At 39.7% G+C, this 20,426-nt stretch overlaps 1 protein-coding gene across 1 annotated transcript in view; it reads left to right on the top strand.

Moving 5' to 3' along the window:
* The window catches only part of RNF182 (ring finger protein 182), a 137,619-nt gene extending 117,562 nt beyond the window's left edge, over positions 1 to 20,057 (top strand). Inside the window, exon 2 of the mRNA XM_077269919.1 lies at positions 14,671 to 20,057. Within this exon, the coding sequence (XP_077126034.1) occupies positions 14,900 to 15,640 (741 nt within the window). The 5' untranslated portion in view covers positions 14,671 to 14,899 and the 3' untranslated portion in view covers positions 15,641 to 20,057. The remainder of the gene's footprint in view (positions 1 to 14,670) is intronic.
* The last annotated feature ends 369 nt before the right edge of the window (positions 20,058 to 20,426 follow it).

The raw sequence follows: 20,426 nt of genomic DNA, 5'->3' as shown, positions 1-20,426 counted from the left end.
TAAGACATGCCACGACCTCTGGAGGATCCTCTTCATCATTGGAAATTGCGAATGATACCTAGTAACAAAACGGACAATATCCCGTTCAAGTCTATCATTATTTTTGTTGTAAAGGAGTGAATCTCTTGAGGTATATCTAGCTCTATTAAATGCTTTCTTAATACTCCTTTTGCTATGACCACGGGACAACAACCTGTTTTTTAGATCTTCGGCCTGGTAAAGAAAATCTGCTTCAGTAGAACACAGTCGCCGCAACCTAAGGAATTGACCCGTAGGAATAGCATGAATAACATGTTCGGGGTGAGAGGAGGAGGCGTGCAACAACAGATTGGTCGAAGTAGGCTTCCTATAGATGACCGTTTGTAGGTCACCTGCAACATCACGTTTCAATGTGACATCCAAGAATTCCATAGTGTGACCATCAAACTTGTATGTCAATGTGATGTTGCATAAATTATTATTCAAGGATGCCATAAAATCATGTAAACTGACAGAAGAACCCCGCCAGATTATCAGTATTTCGTCAATGTACCGTGTCCACAAAAGGACGGTATTTGATACACTGACGATTTTGCACGTTTTCCCAAGAGCAAGTGAATGGAGAGGTCTGTAATTTTTATTGTAGGCACACTTCAACTGTAAGAGACAGAATCTAAAAAAAAAAGACAGAAAATAAAATTGTCTGATTTTTACATAATTAATTAGCATTTTATTGCATTAAATAAGTATTTGATATAATAGAAAAATAAAATATTAATATTTGGTACTGAAGCCTCTAAATTCTTTGTAGGTGGGAAAACTTGCAAAATCGGCAGTGTATTAAATACTTATTTGATGAGTTATTTGTATTAGTTATATAAGATCACATATTTTGATTATTTTTATTATTTGTGTTTTTTTCATGTTAATTATTGTGATGTAATTTCCTTGGTATTACCCTATATAAAACTCCATTGTAACCTTGTTTCATTTTTGACAATAGCTTGGGATAGGCTGAAATGTCTCCATTTGTTTGGATATCTATGCACTGGATTAAATAAGCAATTATTCTACACATGAATACAGGGAAAATTTACCTCCTGTTAATACATAGAACTTAGAAGGTTTCAGCTAGTCAGCTTTTAATCAAGTGATATCATAGACCTAATGGAAAGGAGAAGAATTAGCTGGGTAGAAAGGCAAAACAAGCAATTATAAGTGCACAGTGCTATATAATATGATGGTTGCAATGTATTATAAATTTTTTCTTTTTACATTAATAGGAGATGACTATTATATCGAGTGAATTCGCAGAGAGGATATACTTAAAAATGCTCATTCACAACAGATGAATTCAACAGGGCACTGTTAAATTATCTGTTTGCCGTGGAATTAAACATATTTTGAAAATGTACTATCGTAATTATATTTCTATATATCGTATGCAAAGTTCTCCAATGTATTTGGCTATATTTCCATGATGAGCCTTTGGTGAGTTTTTGATGTTGCAGATTTTCTGCCCCATTTCTACACCCATTAGATAAATTAGGTTACTTGCATGTTTTCAAACGTAAGCAGTGTAAAAAACACACCAAATCTCATCATAGGAACGTAACTTTAACTTAAGATCCCATGATGAGTTTTTGATTCTCTGAATTTTCGATGCACAAAAAACGCAGAGTTTTCAGTTCCAGCAAAGTGTATGGGATTTATTTATTTAAATCTCATGCGCACTGTGGATTTTTTTTGTACCCAGTGGATAATGGAATGGAGCGCTTGAATGACATAGGCACTTGAATGACAAAGCTGAAGAATAAAGCTGTCTGATCACTTTTACCACACAGTGGATGGCATAAAAAAACTAAATAAAAACAATTAATGAATTGCTGTTTTTGGTTCACTCTGCCTCTCAAAAATTGAAATAAAAAGCTATCAACAACTGCTAAGTACCTGTTCATAAGTACTTGACATTTGTTGAAAGCTTTCTACTTCATTTTTCAATTTCAGCAGTGTGTTGTAAAAGTGATCAGACAGCTTTATTCTTCAACGCGGTCATACAAATGCCCATTCTCCATTTCATTATCCATTGTGTGCACAAGAAGGGGTCCTTCTACCTACTGGCTGTCATGCGGGTACTGGGTAGACTACAGCTGATTACCCGGGCCATGCGATATCCCTCAGACTAGGGAAAACCCTGTCTGTCCCTCTCCCAGAAGTTACACTGATGGTGTGCTTGTCTGGGCCACCAGGCCTGACCCTGACTCCTGTTTCAGTTCTAAGCTGAAACCTCAACCCACCACCCAGTGATTAGACCACACACCAATCCCCACAGAAAGCACAGACAGGGAAAACTAAAAAACGCACCACGCCGCAGACACACAGGAAAACACTATAACGTGCACAGGGCAAAACAAATACAAATATAGGAAGGAGAAATATGACAAAGGATAATACACCACCAGATACGATATTTCTTCTCCTAGACCACCACTCCAGACCGAGATCACCAGGCACAAGACACAAGCTATAATCGGCGACGCCCAAAGTCCAGAATAACTATTTAAAGGCCACGGGCGTGACCCAGCTTCCAACCCGATTACCAGCTAGATTAACCCCGGACAACCTGGATAAAGTCTAGCCGGCGCCACTGAGTGTATAGTGGACGAATGTGGAATTATCGTTGTCTGTCGGACGCCCTAGTGTGAATAGCGTCCGACATGACACTGGCGGACTGCAGTGGTTGATTCAAACAAAAAGCGTTTATTGAAGTTATGACATTCACAACTCAGCCATAGTAGAAATGCATATAATCTGCACATGGCTGTATCAATAAATCTTTGTCTAAACCACATACTAGGAAGTATCAAAAACAAAAACAGCTTTGCATAAAGCATAACATGTCAAAAAAAGGCAAAAAAAACACAGTGTCAATACTGCAGTGAAAAACACATGTTAAAAAGAGAAGTAAAAAAATGAAAAAAAATTAAAGTCGCCTAATTTACTTTATATGTGCAGAAAACCTGCAACATTAAAACCTCACCGAACAATCATTGTGTGATTGTAGCTTTACAGAGTAAATACTTTCTACAATGCTAGAAATTAAAATATTTTTAACTTTGCTTATTCTCCAAAAAACACCTTTTTCTCCATTTCTTCCGAAGACATTTGTTATAATTATATGATAAAATATATTATGCTGTCTTGTAAAACAAAGTAAAATCATCTGGTTTCCAAATCACTTAAACAAAAGGTTATTGTGAAGGTTAATGTAATTATTCATGACTGCTGTATCACCCCTTGTGGATTGTACAACCTCCAGTTGAATCATGTGCACAGTTTGAGACTGACTACTAACAATTTTTGGTGCAATTATTTCCATAATGTTAAAAAGCATACACGGTGTGTGCTGTGAATTCCAATGAGGTCATAGCCATCCATTTTTTAGTCATCTCCCCTTCACAGACAAACCTTTCAAGGTTTTACAGCTAAAATCTGTGGGGGAATGTGTTATCTGAGGCATGTTAAGCCACTTTTTTTGTGTTTTTTCCTTTGCTGGATTTGTTCCAAATGTACAAAAATTATGCATGGCGTGTGATAAATTTGACAAAAGTGTAAGGCACCATTGACAAGCAGCTAATTTTTGATTAATGGCGTACCAGATTTTATGCCACACAAGAAATTAAGTGGTTTTAAACCAAAAAAAAGGATGGGCAATTAAGTAGCATGTAAAAATTGAGGTTCACACTGTTTTTCCCATAGTGGTGTCAAAGTTACCACCTACTGTAGCTTCAGAGTTTCGCTAGGGAAAAGTAGATGTTGATTGTCAACCCCAATATAAAAGGTGTTCTCTGTGATAAAGTAACCCTTTTCAATTAAAACTCTGGTCCTGTAACACCAGGCCATTAATTTACTCATATTTGTTCCTCAATTGCAAGTTTCCAAGCTGCTCTGTGCACTGTTGGTCCTTAACACCACTTTTTTTTGTGACGAGAACCGCAAAAGAGTTGTCATGGACAGTCCTGCCACATGATAGTTTTGTTAGGAGTTCTCAAGAGGGCCCAGGTGTCTAACAATTCACTTATGTGCCGTGGATCTGGTATTCACTACAGAGACCACTAGTTTGCATCCACAATGAGAGGAAGAATTGTGAGCATTTAAATAAGGCACCACGTGCAGCCATTATCTGCCAAATGCTCCCTGTCTTTGGTAAGCTGGCCATCCCTGTGATTCGCTGGCTAGCAGAACCTTCATTAACATATTCTAATACTTTAATATTCAAGTCTGGATGGTGGACATGTTACCCAGAAGGAAGGGAGTGCAACCCTGACGTCCACAAGGCTTCATTGCAATCTGTATAAAACTGGGAAATGGAGCAGTGGCATCTGACAGTGGAATAGGACAACAGTGGAGCGCCCGCCAGGACCGCGGGAATACTCGATACCGGGTCCGGTGGTCCTTAAAGGGGTTGCCACGGCAGCAGTGACCCGGTCCTTGGCCCTGGGCATCCAAATTAAAGGGGAGATTTTTAAAGGGGACAAAATAGTGAAATATAAAGTCTATTAAGGAAATGTTTGTGATGGCACCTGTGGTACTCAGCAACGGAGATGTTAGCCGATGCTGCAGTGCAGTCCTCTGGGGCAGATAATAAAGTAGCCGAGTTGTTAAAGCTCTCCACAGGTAGAGCTTGGTCCCCAGGGCAGTTAGTGGTGTGGGTGGCAATGTTGCTAGTGGCAGGTAGTGGTGCAGAGTAGGTGATGCCGGAAAGAAATGGAAGGACACAACAGGTTGCAGTTTTCACAGTTTTACTTACAGTTCGGGCCCCCAGCCAGGGTGCTGTGTCCTCCGGGTAAGAAGTCCAGGAAACTCTCCGGCAAGTCGGGCACCTGTCCAGAACTCCTCTTATATATGTGCCTCTACTGACCGTCTTTCTGCGCTGGCTATCGCCTCTCCTGCCCTGCAGTTGCCGCCCAGTGTCCCAAGCCAGTGAATGTGGGTCTTGTTAGCCGAAGTACTCCCTGTCCCCTGGACCCTTGGTGTTCACATTTTCGGTGAGTAGGTGCAAATGTGGCAGCTGCACCTGCAATCAGAGCAGCCTCCGTATTGTTAGCTGGAGCCTGAAGTTTTCCTACTAATTCGGGGGCCGGTCCCCTACTGCGGCCTGATTCCTCCACTTCTGGATACGGGTCCCACGGGTGGCCTCCACATTTCCCGTATCCCTGGAACCCCTTCTAGCTTTCTGGGAGCCTCTTGCCTTCCTTCTCCCTATGGCCTGTCAGGAGCTGCAGACCCTCAAGTCTGCTCAGCTCCAATTCCTTTCTCCAACCCTTGTGTCCTAGCTCCCCCCTCTTTCCTACCTTCCTCCACCGACACCCTCTACCTATTAACCCTATCCAGCCTGGGATGAGGGAATCCTCCCTTAGGGTACGCCCAGGTGCACTGGAGAAGTGTGGTGTTGGATGCAGGTGTTAGAGTTCTGTACAATGTTCCTTTCTTATCAGAGAGTTGGGATACCACATCTCTAGCTGAGATGCAGTACCTCTGTGGTGTCTGGACCTTCAGGGGTGCCACAATAGGAGCCGAGTTTCTGGCTAGCAGGTGGTAGATATTGACCGAAGCTGTGCTGTGCAGCTCCATACATTTTTTACATCCATCCACAGTTGGACCTAATATGATCTGATCGGTGGGAGTGCCAGGTGTCGGACTACTCTGATATTGAGTACCTATCCATAGGATAAGTCATCAATTTTGTATGCCCAGATAACCCCTTTAACTATAAAGCAGCATGGTGGCTCAGTGGTTAGCACTGCAGCCTTGCAGCACTGGGGTCCGGGATTCAAATCCCGCAAAGGACAACATCAGCAAGGAGTTTGTATGTTCTCCTTGTATTTGCATGGGTTTCCTCTAGGTTCTCTGGTTTCCTCTCACACTCCAAAGACATACTGATAGGGAATCTACATTGTGAGCCCCTATGTGGTCAGTGCTGATAATGTCTGTAAAGCGCTGGGGAATTGATGTTGCTATATAAGTGAGTAAAATATATAAAAAGTATAAGTACTGTCAAGACTAGGGTGTTGTTTAGTAAAATGAAAATATATTATCAGGTCATGTATCTAATGTACGGTATTTGTCTGGATATTGTATCGGACTGTGTTAATGGCGTGTCATATGCTTTAATAAAAAATACATGATTTAAAAAAAAAAATATTGTCTAAGAACCCCTATGCAAATGAAGATTAACCCCTTCAGCTCCAAGCTGGTTTTCACCTTCCTGACCAGGCCAAATGTTACAATTCTGACCAGTTTTAATCTATGTGGTAATAACTCTGGAATGTTTCAACGTATCCTAGTGATGCTGAGAGTGTTTTTGCGAGACATGTTATACTTCATGTTAGTAGTAAATTTGGTCAATATGATATGCAATTAATCATGAAAATGTAGAAAACATTACCAAAAATTAGACAATTTTGCCGTTTTCAAACTTTGAATTTGCATGCCCCTAAACCAAATATTTATACTGCACAAAAGACATCTAAGAGAATAAGTAACATTTCCCACGTGTCCACTTTACATATGCATCATTATTTAAAAATGTTTTAATTGTTAGGATATTAGAAGGGTTAAAAGTTAATCAGCAATTTCTCGTTTTTCCAGCAAAATGTACAAATCCTATTTTTTTAGGTACCACATCACATTTGAAGTGACTTTGAAGGGCCCATGTGACAGAAAATACCCAAAAGTGACACCATTCTAAAAACTGCACCACTCAAAGTGCTCAAAACCACATTCAAGAAATGTATTAACCCTTTAGGTGCTTCACAGGAATTACAGCAATGTGCAAGAAAAAAATAAAAATTTTACATCCCACAAAAATGCTGCTTTAGCCCCAAATGTTTCATTTTCATAATGGTAACAGGAGAATATTGACCATGCAATTTGTTGTGCAATTTTTTTGTAGCATACTGATACCTCATACATGGTGGAAAAATACTGTTTTGTATATGGCAGCGTTCGAAAGTGAAGGAGCACAATTTTACTCTTGTAGTGCAAAAATCGCTGGAATAGATAGCGGATACCACGTTTGCAGAGTCCCGCATATACCTAAACAATAGAAAACCCCTACAAATGACCCCATTTTGGAAATTACACCCCTCAAGGAACTTATCTAGAGGTGTGGTGGGCACCTTGAACCCACAGATGCTTCACAGAATTTTATAACATTGAGCTGTGATAATGAAAAAAATATATTTTTCCTTCAAAAGTGTTGTTTTAACCTAAATTTTTTTATTTTCACAAGGGTAAATGAGAAAATGGACCACAGAATTCGTTGTGCAGTTTCTCATGAGAACATTGATACCCCATATGTGGTGGAAAACTATTAGGGTAATAATAGCACAATTTTGGCTGAAATAGATTGCGGATGCAATGTTGCATTTACACAGTCCCTGACATGCCAAAATAGCAGACACCCCTACAAGTGATGTTATTTTGGAAACTATACCTCTTGAGGAATTCATCTATGGGGTGTAGTGAGAATTTTTAACCCTCAGGTGATTCACAGAATTGTATAACATTGGGCCAAGTAAATGGAAAATTAAAATTTTTCCACTAAAATGTTGATTTTGCCCAAGTTTTTAATTTTCAAAAGGAATAGCAGGAGAAAATGAATGTTACAATTTCTTACACAATTTCTCCTGAGTATGCCAATACCCTATATGTGGTTGAAAAGTACTTTTAAGACACAGTGAAAAGCTAAGAAAGAAGGAAGCGCCATTTCGGAGTTCATTCTTTGCTGGATTGGCTTGAGGGTGCCATGTCACACTGGCATAGCCCCTTAGGTGTCAGAACATTAGAAACCCCCATAAATGGCCCCATTGACACCTCTCAATGAATTCATCTAAGAGTGTAATGATCATATTGACAGGACGGGTGTGTCACAAAATTTTATACCATTGGGCAGTGAAGAAAAATAATAAAATTTTTATCACAAAAATTTTGTTCTAACCTGAGACTTTACATTTTCACAAGGGGAAATGGGTTAAAATGGTAAGAAAATTTGTCGCACAATTTCTGCTGAACGGTGCAATACCCCATATATGACTGTACAGTACTACTAGGCACACTACAAGACTCTAGAGTAAAGGGCTGCTATTTGACTCTTGTAGAACAAATTATTGTAGAAAAGTTTGTGAAATCTACATACAGAGCCCCTAAGTGCCAGAAAAGCAGAATTCCCTGTGGTAGATTGGCTTGGCTGCACACCTAGGTAGACACGAGTACACTGCAGCTTTAAGAACTTCATTTGATTTATTGTAGGCAGCATAAACCAAGATGTAGTAAAGAAAATACAGCCCTCTGGGCAAAACAGGAAAACAAAACAAAATGGTGGCAGAACAAACACAGCCCTACTGTGAGCGGGGTTCCTCCCACTCACGGCTGGCAGACCACACACTGTTCAGGTTGACAAGTTCAAGCAACACTTTTCGTGGAGTGCTCCCTCTCCAGGCACATACTGAACACCGAAAGCTCTGGCCTTCAGCCATTTAAGCCCATACCTTGTGACTCCTCCATCATGTGACTGATCACATGATCTTGACATCACACTGGTCCTTTCAGGACTCTGTATGTGGAGATATGGTGGACCCCCTCTCACCTGCTCTATGGATGTCCACAAAAACCAGCCCATAACATAGCTCTCATTTCATCCTTTCATGGAGGAAACTACTCTGGTTTTACATCACTGATGCCATCATGGGCAGTGACATGTATCTCCCCTCTATCACTTCACCACTGACTCTGTCACAGGGGGTCAAGTGACCTGTTTTTGAAAATTACATCCCTATGGGAATTTATCTACAGATGTAGTGAAGATTTTAACAACACATGTTTTTTCCAGAAATAAGCTGCGCCTGCACTAGATATTGCCTAATGCCTAGTGAAAATTGCAAATCTGCCCTTGTAGTGCCTGTACATTTTGGTGCCCAGTACGTTGTAGTGACCAGTATATTATGCCCAGCTCATGCTCTCATCGCTACAGAAATGCCAAATATGTGGATGCTGAATATGGTTTAGGCATACTGGGCCTCAGAAGGAAGAGGGGCATTTGGATTTGGGAGCGCAGAATTTACTGGATTTCTTTTGAGGGGAGAAATGCTACAGTGCTTTTCCAGAACTGTTGTGCTACCAATAACATGAAAGCCTCCTATATTTCCATTGACAGACGACTGACCTGAGTGAGTACTTGCTTTTCTGTGGATTTATTTGTGGCTTTTACTGGGAATATTTAACATAACATTTTGGATCACGTTTATCCTTTGCGCTACACTGAGCACTTGACATGATTCAGATGAAGACCCTGATAGATCCATTCACTAAAATGATGCAGCAGAGTTATTATGGACTCCATCTGGCCAATGTTCAGTGGTGTCCTTCTTGCCAGAAGTGGACAAAACTGTGGTCGACCGTGCTTTATGCACACTTAAAAAAGGCAAACGCGACCAGATCGTAGGCCTGATGGTATCCACAGATACCAAATAACTGCGCCCGTGACCCATTTTCAGAGCCCACTAGTACCTGTCACACCGCTCTGCCATACTTACCTCGCCTCGGCATCCCGGCATGTCTCTGGACAGGGAACGCACACCTCGGTATCCTCACTTCCAGTCTCGCAGCCGGCTCCGGGATCACGTCACATGCGCAAGCACACCACGCAGTTGAGGCCACTGCCGCGCACATCTCTGGTCCCTTATGCCGCAGGAAGGTCCTTACCTGGAAGATTTGCGTGCCCGTCTACTCCAGTCCTCACCAGCCTCCAGCTCCCTTCCCATACCTCTCCCTAGTAGTCTGCTTGGTCCTTCCTGGCCAACCTGTTTGGATCCTGTTCCCTGCCTTACTCCAGTCTCGTCCTCTCTCCCCAGGACACCTAACCCTGTTCTGCCTCTTGTGTCTCCTACGGGCCATCTCTTGGTACCGGCCGTCGCAGTGATAGTCTCCTCTGGTCCTGTCCCTGATGCTCCCTGTATAGTGAGTGGTCCTCATTAGGTTAGCTCACCCGGGGGAGGTTCGTCGCCACGACCCAGTGGGTTCACCCTTGGCATTTCGCAAGTTGTCACAGTACCTCTCCCCATCATTAAAATACCCTTTGAGAGGATTGGGAAGGATTTGGTGGGGCCAATTGTAAAATCAGCTTGGGACCACCAGTATATTTTTGTCGTAGTAGAATAAACACGCAATCCTGAAGTGGTTTCTCTTACCACATACTACATCTAAAAGTATCGCCCGTGAGTTATTTTTTATGTTTTCTTGGATGGGGATTTCCAAGGAAATCCTTACTGATCAAGGCACACCCTTCATTTCAAAGGTAATGAAGGAGGTATGCCAAATGCTGAAGATAGCGCACATATGCAGTTTGGTATATCATCCTCAAATGGATGGAATAGTTGAGAGGTTCAATAAGACGCTGAAGCACGTGTTAAAAAAAGTAGAGGAAAAAGATGTAGGAGATTGGGATTATCTTTTACCATATTTAATGTTCTCCGTGAGAGAAATACCCCAGGCCTCTCAGCCGTACACATAAGATTAACCCCTTAACGACATTGGATGTATCGGTACATCCTATTTTGCAGTGCAGCTTGGCTCACATTTATCATGTGCTCTACGCTGAGCGCTTACACTGGGTTTTCATGTAAATCTCTGAAATACATTTTTGAGATGGAACCCTCGACAGAAGATTCCCTATAATGAGGCAAATGGAGACTCTGTATAATGCTGTCATGGACTAGTGTCATGAGACTACCGGAGTCTAGTTAAGTGGTGACAGGACAACCATTCAGCTTGACTTTACACTCTTTTGACTCAGTCTCTCATCCAGGCATGGCCACACAGGAGGGAGTTGCAAACAGAAACTGGTGCCACATTCCATAGGCTTTGGGTACAATGGACACTGAGCAATAGCATTATGGAACTCACAACACCTCCAATAAAAAAACAGCCTGGGTTTTTTAAACATAGAGTCTCCACCTGGGGCACAACTTTTCCTGGCAGTCCCTTCCACCCCCTTGGGACATTTCTGACCGTGAGCCAGCGTTTCTCTATGGGTTACAGGTTGGGGAAGGCATCCATGAGATTTTCCTCCGTAGTGGCTAATCTCTCCAACAACTCCTCTCGAGTTGCACTCCGAGGTCATCATGGCCGACCCAACAATGCAGATTACTGGGAAGGCCCAGGGCAAAAAGGTTGAAGACTACATGCTCCATGTCATCATCTGGAGTCATTCTTGCAGGAAGCATTGTACCACCTCCCTGTAACCCCTCGACATGGGACCCCAGCTGGCCTTGTCTCTGCACGTGCCACAACTACCTCTTTCAGCAATTACATCTGTTCCAGCATTAGGTGGGTCCTGGGCCTGGCGCTGCTGCTCCAAGGCTCCTTCTTGGGCCTGGACCAGAGTTTTGACCATTTCCTCCATAGTGCAGACTTGTGACTGCATCATATTCAGCAACTGCACCCAGGACACTTCCCAGGGCTGACAAACCTTTGACCTTTGGGAACCCGCTGACTCCCCTCAAATCCTTCTCCCACTTCCAGGAGTCTTTGTGAACCCACCGATTCACAGCAAGCAGACTGCAACCCTCACTGTCCAGTGAATCCTTACTTGTCATGCCGTTGCCCTTAACAACCGTTGGTGCCCGCATTCTCCGCCATATTGTAATGCGCTAGGGTGTTATAGGGCATCATGGCAGTGACATAGGCAGACACAGTCCATATAAGGAAAATATGGGGCTTTATTTTCAGCCAACAGGTAGCACACAGTAACACACAGTAAAGAAACCAATACAACAAAAATTTGCCCGTCAAGGCGCTAACTATTATAACACATCTCTAAATCATGCTACCAGGGATGTATGTGGGCTTGGCCTTCCAGCCACTCAGAAGTTTGCACATTTAACAGCTGTACTTATCCTCCTCAGAAACACATCATATCCACCCAGAGGCTATGCCACACTGAAGCTTTTCCTTGAGCTTTTTCTGTGTCTGTAATAAGGCGACCTCTCTCAGTTGAGCTAGCAAAGCCTCCAGCAAAACCGATACTGAAGCGAGAGTGGAAGTGATGGGTCCCAACACTAAATCCTCCTTATCACTCCAATAAAACCCAACCCGGAAGTATCATAAATAAAATGGCTTAGCACCCAAGCTGCTGCACCAACCAGTACTACCCAGTTTTAATGTCTCACCCAGCTTAACTTTCTGTGACAGATATACGGTATACCCTGTCCAGTATCTTGCCTGTCAGCCAGCTACACTGTGTATTTAGGAAATTAATAAGTCTAAACTGCTCCTAGTCCTCACACAATAGCTCGCTTTCTACATTTTGATGCTTTAACAGTTCTCAGGTTCTGAGAAATTAGTTTGACAATAAAATGTTTAATATTTTCATTTCATAGATGCTTGTGTCACCGGCTGACAGATAATGATGACAGTGACTAGACTATATGTAAATTGGCTAAATGGAGTTGAAAAATAAGAAATATATTTGTTTCATTGGTTCAGGTTATAATAACATTTATCTTGTTGTAGTAAACCCAACAGTTTTTTTCCCCAGATAGAACTGTTATTTTCAATGTCGGCATACACTGCATGAAATCCACAGTGATACAATAATTTTGTATGTGGACAACCATTTCCTATTACTTATTTTGATGGCTGCATATGTGAATACTTTTGACCAGCTACTTATTAAGGTGCCAACGTGTGTTTTTTGCTTATGGTATGTTTTTTGCAGCAATTTCATCAAATGGCGCATGATATTCATTTTATTATGTGCAAAGCCCCAAAATTGTCTTTTTTTCTGCCATTATCCATTTTTGTGATTTTTTTTTAGCATAAAAAAACACATGGCTTGCAAAATGTCTAAAAAATGTACTTTTTAACTGGCATTCATAAAATCACTCCTGAGAGGACAGTAGTAGAATTTTGACAAATTGTATGACTTTTTTAAAAAGTTGCCTTTCATGAATCAGTCTAAAACATCTAGAAAAGCCACACTGACATAAAAATCTTAAGAAGAACTGAAGAACAAAGGGCAAATTGAAAAAAGGCACAAATCGTTTGATGAATTTGTCACAAAGTTGTTAATTGAAAGGTATTCACACAAAAAACATGGTGAAAATGCAATGCTGAATCGGGCCCATTGTGCCACATGGCCTTATGCAGTAAATATATATCTCCTTAACTGCTCAGAGGATGTGATGCTGCCCTTTACTGGTGACAGATGCCCATAACACTGTACATACTTTATAAAAGAGTATCTAAATTTACAATAAATTATTGATCAGACTTCGCAAAGTTGTGAATTTTTATAAAATACTCCATTAACTTATTTTGCTTCTTTCTATCCCAAAAACACCATGCTGAAAATGCTATTTTAATTGCCAAGTTCATGCTTTGTTACATGCTGCTTTGACCTGCAGCTCTAGCAAGAAGCACTAGCATTAAAACACTGCTGCAAACTTAGTAAAACACTATTTACTAACTCTCCTTGTATGAGCCTCTCTGTTCACCTCTCCCATGCTTACATAGAGAGAGTGTTTGGAATTAGTGCCTGGCTACTGATTTTTGCTAATGCTGCAGGTCAAAGCAACTTGTAAAAGAGCATGGATTGGGCAGTTAAAACAGCACTTTCATTATGGTGTTTTAGGGAAAGGAAGCAAAACAGGCTATTGAACTATAGTACAATGATTCATAACTTTGCAAAAGTTGATGACAAATTTAATTTTAAAAAGTTTAGTTACTGAAGTTACGTTTTAAATGAATATTCTAACCATCTAATGTATATTTACAAATAGTTGGCTGTACATTCTCCTATATTCATCTCCAAACAGTGAACACATAATTATAGTATTACCATTTCATAATGGCCATAATAGTACCATAACATTTTATCAAGATGGTTCATTATGAGAACTGTTGATTTTTTTTTACACATGCAAATCAGTAATACAGTATTACCAGTGAAATATCTGGATCTTCTTGTGGATCTTATACCCATGAATTGACCCTGGAGTATCAGGATTAAAAATTTTCATTGAAACCTTATTCCTTATAGCAGACAGTCTTGTTTTTTTTTATCATATTCTGTATATAAAAGCACATTCATTAACTTCATTTGAGGGGAAAAACTGCAGGTGGAGATTTGTGGTGTCTGGGCAGAGATTAGTAGCTTTGTACATCTCAAGTCCTGAGATAGTTAATTTTCAGTGATACATGACTATATTATAGGATTGCTCTATAAACCATTTCATAGTAGCTATGTATCCATTCTGTACTTCTTAGGTGAAGAAACATTGTAATTCAAGTAATACTCAGACGGACCTCAGACGGACTATCTGCATTACAAAAATTGGACTATTAATGACCAACTTGTTCATCTTGTATACCAGTCAGATTGTTAATTTAATTTTACTATTAAAATCTAAATTTTGGGGGTCAGTTGAATTCTTAAAATGATTCATTCTGTTTGTTTTCCATGTATTGCAGAACTGTCTGGCAGAGGTACACATGGCATTCAGTCCTTTTTGAATAGGAAACACAATGGTGATACTGTTATTGTGCTGCCTAGAAGGGACCAGAATTTCCATCCAGCTCAGTTTCCTGGCTTTAGACTCAAATCTAACAATGTAAAATCCTGTATTGCAGATTCCAGCAATGTGACTGCAGCTAAAGATGGGACAGAATGAAGACAATTTCAACGAGTGAGGCACTGCTAAGTGATGAAGGATCCATCTCTCCTGCGTCTAATGTTTGGCTATGACTCTTTATACTATGGGTGCAGTCTGTGGGTGCTCGTAGACACTAAGCTTGGACAATCATCGTATGGGTTTTGTTAATGTTGTGCTACTTATTGAAAGACTCATTCTAAGACACAATGACTGGACAACTAAGTGAAGATACTTCAGAGTCTCCAAACCTGAACTCAGATGAGTTGGAGTGCAAGATATGTTATAACCGTTACAATTTAAGACAAAGAAAGCCGAAAGTTTTGGGCTGTTGTCACAGAGTATGTGCCAAATGCCTTTATAAACTTGTGGACTGTGTGGAGTCTCCACAGTGTGTCATAGTATGCCCATTTTGTAGGTTTGAGACACGGTTGCCTGAGGATGAAGTCAGTAGCCTCCCAGATGACAACAACATCTTACTTAACCTGGCATGTGGTGGGAGAGGAAAGTGCACTGGAGACAATCCAACAGAGTTGCTTCTCACCCCAAAGCGTCTTTCAACTCTGGTTACACCTTCTCACAGTTCTACCAACTGTCTGGTAATCACTATCATGGAAGTCCAAAGAGAAAATTCGCCATCTCTCAATGCAACTCCGGTGGTAGAGTTCTACAGGCCTACTACGTATGACCCAGTTACAATGCCTCAAACCTGGACTGTGTGGAACTGTACATCTTTAATCTGCCAAACCTCTGTGCGTGTCTTTGTTTGGTTGCTAGGTCTACTTTACTTTAGTTCCTTGCCTTTAGGGATTTATCTGCTGGTGTCAAAAAAGGTAACTCTTGGAGTAGTCTTTGTCAGCCTTGTCCCTTCCAGTCTTGTTATACTAATGGTATACGGCTTTTGTCAGTGTGTCTGCCATGAATTCTTGGATTGTATGTCCACCTCATAACACATCATGAGAAAAATACCCCAATGAAATAATATTCCAAATTATTGCAACACACATACATTATGCACATTTTGGGGAATAAAATCTTATTACTTCAGCTCTTGAGCAAGCACAGTAACTACCTAGAAGAATGACACTTGGGTTCTTCTTCAGCCTAAGTAAAATTCTAGGAAAGGGTCATTCCTGTAAGGCAGAAGGAAACTGGCACTTACTGTATAATTACTGTATGTCTTGTACTAAAATATGTTGGTTGTGAAACAAACTTCTTTTACTATACTACATTGCTTATTGCTGTTTATGACTTGAATTGCATTTTGTATTCCCATTGTAAATTAGTACAACAAGCTGTTGTTTTTGGTAATGTTTATTCAGATATTCTCAGTGATTGCTCTTATTTCATGGTAAAACAATAATTCTAGCTTTTATTTCTGTTTATTTTTTATTCAGCATTATCACAAAATGTTAGCAGTCACATCAGGGTATCTGTGGATCATACAGCAATACTCTAGACACATGATGTTTACTTGATAACTCAGGGAAAATAATGTCTATTCCCATCTTAGGAAATGTGGTAATATTAATTGCTCTAATTTAATAGAGCCGAGTGGATCTTGGCCTTAAAAACCTTGGGAATAAAACGCTATGAGCAGTGATGATTGTATATTGATATAGAATGCAGTGATGTTGGAATGTAATTTTAATTTTACTAAAAGTTCTCTATCGGGATCTGCAGCCCGCCATCTGACAAAAATGCAAATTTAATCCCTCCTCACTAATTAATATGATAATAACTAGGCAATGTACATTTTTTAAGGAAATGTATTATCAGAATATAACCCAATTTTAAATCAGATTTTTGCGATAAATGTAATTAAATAAAAGGCAATGTTTATTTTTTTCATATTCCGATTCGTATAAAAAAAAAATAAAAAAACATAAATTAGAAGTCTTACAATTTTCACATATGACTTTTTTATGACAAATTTAAGTTTTATTCAGTTTTCACAGAGTAAAATCAATTCAGCAAAGTAATAATCCTGGAATGCGTTATACATGAAGCTATTATACGGTCATTCAGTATAACAATTGTGCATTCAGTAACTCGAACTGTCACCACTGCAGCTTTTTTAGACTTATACTTCCTATCATTTCAGGAAGAGTTTCCAGCAGTTTCCTTATCATCAGAGTCAGGATTAGAATTACAGGTAACACTTCTATAATTTCTGATAACAGCAGATCCACAAGTCACAGTAGGTAATTAACCCTATTACCCGTCCTTATACAATGATCTTTGCACATGTACAATAGATGCTTCAAGCTCCACTAGCGAGAGTGAAAATAGCAAGATTTTTCATTTTTATTTTTAATACAGAATGAATGGAAAATAACAACATTGCCAAAAATGATAACAACAAAAATTACACAGAACACAAAAACCTGATTTAAAAATAGGCCATTTTCTGATGAGACATGCTCTTTAAATACTTAATTTTTAAAAGTCTGGCCAATAAACAAATGTTGGATACAGAAAATTCTGAAAAGAGAAGCCCACTATTAGAAAAATTGTTTTATTTTCTCTCCAGAAACAGTACCACTCTTGTATATGGGTTGTGCCTGGTATTGCAGCTTAGCTCAATAACTAGAATGTAAATGAACTGAGTAGCGCTGTTTCTGAATTTGGCTTCTATTCCTGCACAACCTATATGTGCCACAAATGGAGACCCTGAACAAGCAGGCTGCAGACCCCTGCACTGTGCTGAGATTTTCTCTTGCTGTTTACTACTAAGTGATGTTTTCGATGAAGGCGGTGTGGCGTTGTAATTTCCTGTTTACTTGACGATAATTATAATGTAATACTTCATTCAAGTTCAATATATTTAGCAGCTGGAGTTGACGATTGTTAATTCCATGTACGTATTTAAATCTTGTTCTGCTGGGCAACTGAACTCAATGTATCCGGCGCCCACTGAAAGAAGATCATGGAAAAATTCATGAATACAAAATGGATTGTGTCCTATAAATGGATGTAAAATTAATGTTGCAGATTAGATGTAATATGTTCCACGAAATATAGAGTTCAAATCACTGGCAAATTATGCCAATCCATTTAAAATATTAATATTGTGCAGTGAGCTGCAGCATCAGTCTCTGGAAGTGCAGTGACCTTAGAAAGGACAGGGACTATAGTAATTAATCCACATAATTAAAACATCAACATGTGTATGTGTCACCCAACTGCACCATCATTTATTTTATAACAATTGGAATTTGGTAAAAATACAATTCAAAAGAACCCAATGTTTTAAATGAAGGCATACGTAATTAATTCACTCATCTTACTTAAGAACCATGTATACCTGTAATAAATCTGGAACGTGTATCAGATTTCAACCTTCAGCACAATTATTCGGATATTGTGGGTGAATGAAATGTCTCACCTGGGACTCACAGCAATCATCTGCCTCATCATCAACATGGAAGATCACAGGAAGAAACACAAACAAACCAGAGAGGTCATACAATACAGTCTCAAATAGAACTACATGCACATACACAAACTATAACAGCTAACACAGCGCCACCTACTGTCTTCTTGAGAGTCCCACACAACATAAGCCTGCAGCTCTTGTATACTAAAAAAGAACAAGGAAATTAGGCCAACAGTTCAATAACCAGGTATGAGGCTTGATTAGATATTCTGTATAAGGAATGTTAGCATGTGTCCTGTGTTCCTGTTTTCGCTATGAAGATGACTTTAAAGCTTCACTCCACGCCTTTTAATAATTTGAGCTCTGGAGTGGTGCCACTAATATTAGTTCCCTGACCCTAGTCGTATACTTACCAGTTGCCGTCTTCAGCAGTTCCTGGGGGGCCAGTCCAGTCCTGATCCGCCATCTTGCGACGCAAATTCTAACTGACCAGAGTCAGAGGTAATGGTCGCAAGCATGCAATGCAAGACTTTGAGAGCCTTGTTCTAGCTCTCATTCTAGCTCTCAAAGACTTTCATTGAGAAGTGACCTCTGGCTCGCCCAGCAAACACTGGCAGGTCACAAACTGCTGGAGAACGACCGTAACAAAGCCAATAACAGAACAAGACATTGCCTGGTAAGCATAAGACTAGGGGCAATGACCTTAGATTAGTAGCACCATTCCAATGGTAGAATAAAATGCTGGGGTGGTGCTTTAATTGATCATAGTGTTTTCAAAGATTGCTACGTGATTAGAAGCCCACTTACTCCATTTTACTGAGACTGCTTGTAATCAAGAAGTAAAGAGTATGCAATATTACTAAGAAAATATTTGAATGATAAAACCATAAAGCATTATATTTTGGCCCTGATTCATTAACACTGACTATTTTCACGTCAGTCATGATGAACAGGAGTGCTTTAGTCAAAGGCAACCAATTTATTCAGACGCCCACACCTCTTTAATGAATCAGGAGCGTCTTAGAAGTGGCGTAGATACTAGAGTAAGATTTCTGGTGTAAGGTACGCCTCAGCTCATCCTGCCCCAGCTCCACCCATTTAAGTATAACTGGGCGAAACTGGTGGGAGATCCCTGAAGTCTCAAGATTTTTGTGAAACTCTGCAAATGTGCAAAAATTTGCGACTTTACAGAGCAATTGATGCCTAACTTCTGACTTAATTGCTTTGATGAATCAGGGCTTTTACGTTCCTTAATTTTAGATATTTTAAATGATACAATGATCAAATGCAGAATACTCTCATCAAGTCATTCAGCAGAAACATGTCATTCCAGGATGTTTCTGTGCAGACCTCGTGTGTAATGGGACTCTGCAGATTAGAAGGTTAATGCATTAATAGAATTAATCCCCTTTAAAAACAGTCGAATATTGACCATTTACCAGCCATTCACGATTTACTTCTCTAGCTGGTTTACAAGCAGTAGTGAAAGGGCTCTTTTCAGCAGTTGTGTATGTCTGCTTACGCCGTACAAGTACCTTTGTCATTTGCGATGTACATATAATGCTGCCAGTTATACTGAGCAACTACCATTAAAGCAAATATACCGTCTATGGTGCAAAATCTATGCTGGATATAGTTATGTGGATAGAATAGCAGATGAAATATGTGCCAGATTGGTAGCTTCCTCACTCCTTTTCCCATAAATTAACATAATTGGGCATAGCCATTGATGTAGCTTCATTCTGTACCACGTTTGATTCCAAAGTTTACTGTACTTACTGGTATACACTAGTGTGATAGATAGTGCAAACTTGTTCTTGTGTTGAATTGTTTGGAGCTAACCTTGAAACCGTGATATGCAGTATGTGACAGGTCCACCTGTAATAAAAGTTTTGTACGTGATGTTTTACAGTCTGCCACTTGTCACAGTTGTAGTATGGTCTATCTGCTTTTATCTTTTTTGTGATATGTAAAGAATAAAATGAAACATATGTAAAAAAAACCCTCTTCTTTCAATTTCAAGCTGAATGTGAATGTGTATAAAATATTAATTTATGTATTTTTTAATACTTTTGATTATTGTGTGTTTGTGTACATCGGGGGAGGTATGTTTAACCCCTTAACGACTAATGACGGACATACAGGTGCTTCTCACAAAATAAGAATATCATCAAAAAGTTAGTTTATTTCAGTTCTGTAATACAAAAAGTGAAACTCATATATTATATGGTCATTACAAACAGAGTGATTTATTTCAAGTGTTTATTTCTGTTAATGTTGATGATTATGGCTTACAGCCAATGAAAACCCAAAACTCATTATCTCAGTAAATTAGAATAATTTATTAAAAAAAAAAC

This window comes from Ranitomeya variabilis, chromosome 6, assembly GCF_051348905.1.
Source record: "Ranitomeya variabilis isolate aRanVar5 chromosome 6, aRanVar5.hap1, whole genome shotgun sequence".
In the NCBI taxonomy this organism is placed as follows: domain Eukaryota; kingdom Metazoa; phylum Chordata; class Amphibia; order Anura; family Dendrobatidae; genus Ranitomeya; species Ranitomeya variabilis.
Note: the sequence above shows the minus strand (reverse complement) of the source record. Positions and strands in the feature narration are given on the sequence as shown.